This window comes from Falco peregrinus, chromosome 4, assembly GCF_023634155.1.
Source record: "Falco peregrinus isolate bFalPer1 chromosome 4, bFalPer1.pri, whole genome shotgun sequence".
Taxonomy (NCBI): Eukaryota; Metazoa; Chordata; class Aves; order Falconiformes; family Falconidae; genus Falco; species Falco peregrinus.
Window position 1 is genome coordinate 47,252,185 of NC_073724.1, and position 4,960 is coordinate 47,257,144.

Genomic DNA, 4,960 nt, shown 5'->3' on the forward strand with positions numbered 1-4,960 from the left:
GGGGAGCGGGGGGAAGAAGCCGCCTTGCCCGGCTACGCTTCCAGCCGGAGGGCCGCTGCTCCCCGCCTGCTCCCGGACCTACCGGAGCGGCGGCCGAACGCCCCGGGGATGGGCTTTCCGGGGCGGGACGTGACCCAGGAACGGCTCCGGAGGCTCTACGTGTAGAAACGAAAGCGGGAGAGGGGGAGGGGGACAAACAAACAAACAAACGAGCAGAAGCCCCTCTGCAGTTTTGGGTCCTCCATTCGCGACGAGCCTAGGGCTATTTTCCCCTCCTAACGAAGTCACCGACAACAACGTAAAATGAAAAATAAACAAGATGCACGGGCATTTTCTTGTGTCGGGGTGCTTGTCCCCGCCGTTTGGGGAGCAGGGCAGACCCCGGGCCGGGCTCCATCCGCTCCCGCCGCCCCTCCGACGGCCCCGGGAGCGGGGCCGGGGTGGGGGGAGGGGGGCTGCCGCCGGAGGGGCGCGTTTGTAGGTCCTGAAGGTGGCGGAGCGGCGCGGGGCGCGGCGGGGCGGCCCCGCCGAGGGGCTCATTTGGTGTCGGTGGCTAATCTGGGGAGGCTGGCGGTGCCCATGCCGGAGACGTGGTGGTGTGGCGGGGCCGACACCTGGCACATGCTGCAGGGGCAGGGCATCCCCCCCCAGTGCTGGAAGCCGCTGCCCAGCGGGGCGGCGGCGGCGGCGGCAGCCGAGGGCGACTTGAGGAGCCCGTGGGGGGGGCGGATGGAGCTGACGGCCGAGAGGCCGGAGCCGGGCAGGGAGGCGCTGGAGACGGCGGCGGGGGGCAGGATGGGGTGGTGTACGGGGTGTGAGGCGGGGTGGCCCGGGTGGCCGGGCAGCGGGGCGGAGTGGGCACCCATGCCGCCGGGGCAGGCGGCGGGGGTGGAAGCCAGCGTGGTGCCCGCCGTAGATCTCGCTGACCAGGCGCTTCATCTCCTCCAGGGAGTTGGTGAGCATGAGGATGTAGTTGCGCGCCAGGAGCAGCGTGGCGATCTTGGAGAGCTTGCGCACCGACGGGCCGTGGGCGTAGGGCATCACCTCCCGCAGCCCGTCCATGGCGATGTTCAGGTCGTGCATCCGCTTGCGCTCCCGGCTGTTGATCTTCAGCCGCAGCTGCTGCAGCTCCGGCTCCGTCATCTGCTTCTTGTCCTTCTTGGAGGAGGAGGAGGAGGACGAGGAGGAGGAGGACGACGAGGACTTGAAGCCCAACTTGTCCACCACCACCACCCCTGCAGCGCTCATGGCGCTGCGCAGCTCGGCGCTCAGCTCCGGCGGGGAGTCACTCTGCGTGGAGCTGGACACGGTGCCGCCCGTGAAGCCCCCGCCGCTGCCTTTATTCCTGGCCGTGAGGAAGAGGTCATCGGGCTCCGGGGAGGACGGGCGGCTGGAGACCAGGCTGGCGTCCGAGTCCATGGCCCGGCGGGCGGGAAGGCGGCGCGCACCGGGCTGCCTGCGGGGAGGGGAAAGAGCCCGCAGGCGGCCTCGAGTCAGCGCCCGCGGAAACTTGGCGGGGCGCCGCCGCCGCCCGCCCGCCACGTCGGCGATCCCGCTCCGCGGGGCCGCGGAGAGACGCCCTCGGCGGGGCAGGCCGCGCTGCCCACCCTCCCCTCCCCGCCAGCCGCGGGGCGCCCTCGAGGTGGGGGGCGCCTCGCCGCGCCTCCCATCCCATCCCATCCCATCCCATCCCATCTCGCCCCGTCCCGTCCCTCCCTCCGCGCCGCTCCGCCGGGCCGGGGGCTAGGGGGGTGCCGCGCCGGGGGGCGCGGGCGCGGGGGGGCACTTACCGTGCGCGGGGCGGCCGTAGGGAGCGGCGCGCCGAGACGGGCGAGCACGGCAGCAGCGCGCACCTTGCGGCGGCGGCGGCGGCGGCTTTATAGCCGCGCCGGGGAGGAACGATGTCACCGGGCGGGAGGGGGGCTGCGCCAATCGGCGGCGGCGGCGGGGGGGGGGGGGGGGGGGGGGGCGCGGGGGGGGGCATCTGATGTCACCGGGGCCGGTCCGGCTCGATGGGGCGGGCGGGCGGGGGGACGACGGCCGGCCGCGGCGCGGGGAGCCCGGCGGGGGGGCGCGGTGGGGGGGAGGGACTTTTGTCAAATCCATAATAAAATGCAACAATGACAGCGCCGGGAACAGCTGTTGGGGGGGCGGGACGGGACGGGGACGGGGACGGGACCAAACAGCCCCTGGCCCCGCCGCCGCAACGCCTTCAGGGAGGCCGCGCTGCCCGGCTCCCGCCGGTACGTCGGTGTTTCCCTGTGTTCCGTCCCGTCCGGCCCCGCCAGGAAGCGCTCGGCCCCGGCCCCGCCACACGCAGCGGGCGGCCGGCGAGCTTCCCCCGCCGGGTGCCCCCTCCTGCCCCCAGCCCGGTCGTTTTACCCCCGTTAAGTGCAGCAAGGGGAGACGGCAAGGGAGGAAAAAAGGGATTGCGGCCGCTCCGTTCCCCACGAGCGGATTTCCCCGCCGGGGATCGCCGGGCCGGCTCCGCAGTGACCGAGAGAAGAAGCCGGAGCGGCCACCAGAACCTACCCCAATCCAACCCTCCGGCAAAACCGGGGCAGGAGCGGGGAGAGAAAGAAAGAAGAAAGGACATTAACAAAAAAAAAAAATGACCTTCGGAAATGCCTCCCGCCTCCCTCCGCGCCGCGCCGGCTCCCGTCGAGCCCCCTCACCCCGGCGGCTCCGTGCAACAGGGTCGGGGCTTCCTCCCGCCGGGCTAAATCCCCCCGGCCCCTTTGCCTTTGTTGTATTATTTTTACACCCGTGTGTTTCCCAGCTGGCCCGGCAAGCCTCAACCATCCGTTAAATATGTATTTAAAACGTTAAGAAGTGAAGCGTGGAAATGTGTTTCCCAACGGTTGCGGGGATGATCCGTAACAGGTCAATTAGGAAAATCTGTCCCAGCGACAGCCGGGCCCGCTGCCGCTCGCCGTCCGACGTGTGTCCCGCTGCCGCCCGGGCGGCCCCCGGTCCGGCCACCCGGGACGTGCCCCCGGCTCCCCCGGCCGGCCGGGCCGCCCTGGCCCTCAGCTCCCGCACCTGCTTGGGGGGCTGCGGAGTCCGGCGGGGGGGAGGCGGGGGGAACCCCCCCTCCCCACACCCTGGGGATGGAGGGAGTAAGGCGGGGGGGAGCTGGGGCCGAGCCCTGGAGGTGAGCAGCGGGACGGGGAGGGGGGGGACACGTCTGTGCAAACTTTGCATTTATTTCATGGTCGGGAAGCGGCGAGGCGGCAGCAGGAAGCCTGCCTCTGCCTTTTGACGGATGGCTCTATACGGCTCATTGTTGGAGCCACATAAAACAGGGCAACAACGAACACAACTAATTAAGCCCCCGCGCCTTTCCCCCGGCCGCCGGCTCCCGGCAGGGCCCGGCCCGCCGAGAGGGAACGGGACCAGCCGGGCCAGGCAGGCCGTGGGGCGGCCGCCCCTGGGGCCGCGGTGCTGGAGCGAAAACGAGGAAAACGCCGGCATCGCTCGTCTGCCTTCCGCCTCCCAGGGCCCGGTAATTTTCCTTCTTAAAAGGCTGGGACCTTTCCTTCTTAAAAGGTCGGACCCGCCGCCGCTCCGCACCCCAAACGGATCGGGGGGCCTCGTCCCCCCCATCGGGTTTGCCACCGCCCCGCCGTGCCACGGCCGGGGCTCAGCCCCGGGGACAGGCTCGCACCGGCCGCTTCCTCAGCCGGGGGCCGGGCCGGCCCCCCGGGCTCCTGCGGCCGTGCCGGCCCGACGCCGCCCCGCAGCCCTGCGGGCCCCGCTCGGCCGGGCGGGGGGGGGCAGGAGCCCCCGAGGCGCCGGGAGCAGGGGCAGCGGCGGGGGCACCTGCCGGGGGGGCGGAGGAAAGCGACGAAGAGCCCCTGCCCCGGGGGAGCGGGGATGGGCTGCGGGGGGGCTGCGCCCTGGGGGGCTGTTCTCGCAGCACCCTGGTGGGGGTCCCGGAGAGGGAGAAGTGGGCAGCAGGCTCCTCCTTTTTCCCCTTTTCCTTTTTTCCTTTTTTGTTCGGTGTTTTTCGTTTTCATTTCTTTTTTTCCTTTTTCTTTTCCCTTTTTTCCCTACCCCCCGCCAGAGAGGAAACCCCACGCCGCCGCCGAGGGCAGCCCGGGGTCTGTGTCCCTAACGGGGCGAGCCATGTCCTTGGTGACCACCGTTCCTCTGGGTGTGAACTGTGTCCCGCCTGCGCCCGCGGCGCTCCTGGCGCGGGAGGGCGCGCAGTTTGCGCGGGGCCCGGAGCGGGGCCGTCCGCGGCGTTGGGAGGGGGGGCGCTGCTTCTCTGCCGTCCTCATTGGAAGGAGGAGGGGGGGGGGGTACAAGGAAGAAGGGGGGTGATCTCTGCCGTGAAATGTCAAATGAAATGTCACACGGCCCCCCCTCGGTGCAGGAAGGCTCGGTATTGCAAACTGCCTCTCGTCGGCAAGTCCGGGGAAGGCGACCCCAGAGGGCTCGCAGAGGAGCCCTTCACCCCAGATTGCTTTTGACACGAAAATGTGGAGTGGAGCCTATTTTCTTACCTATGACTATGGGGTTGTTTTTTTGTTTTTTTTTTTAAGTTGCGACTGTAGGCAACCAAGGCATGAATGAAGGCAATCAGGGAACATGATGAAGTGATAACTTAATAAAAACCAGACTGTTGCTTTCATGTTGAGAATCACTTGGAATGTCATTAGGTTATTGTTTGGGATTGTTATTCTCTATATTCCCTCAGGGCCTATGGCCCAGGGTCCTTTCTTCATGGATACCACATAGCCACACTGAAACTGCCCCTGCCTGGCTGTGAGGAATCTGAAGCATCCCAAGGATGAAGCGCCTATGTGTGACGGCGGCTCCTTGAGGACTGGCAGCTGAAAACAGTTTTAATGATGCCTCGGAAACTGTAAGGCCTGATCCCCAGTGCTGTCTGCCTCCCATCTGTTAGCAGGGCTGTGGGCTTGAAACCCGGCTTTGCAGCTCCAGAGCCTTTTGA

At 68.5% G+C, this 4,960-nt stretch overlaps 1 protein-coding gene across 1 annotated transcript; it reads right to left on the reverse strand.

Annotated features, from left to right (window-relative positions):
* Positions 1-420: 420 nt before the first annotated feature.
* Positions 421-1,859, reverse strand: OLIG2 (oligodendrocyte transcription factor 2). Its single transcript, XM_055802529.1, is given in 3 exon segments — positions 421-887; positions 889-1,456; positions 1,791-1,859. Coding segments are annotated over 2 exon segments (882 nt in total). The 5' UTR covers positions 1,420-1,456; positions 1,791-1,859; the 3' UTR covers positions 421-536.
* Positions 1,860-4,960: the final 3,101 nt, after the last annotated feature.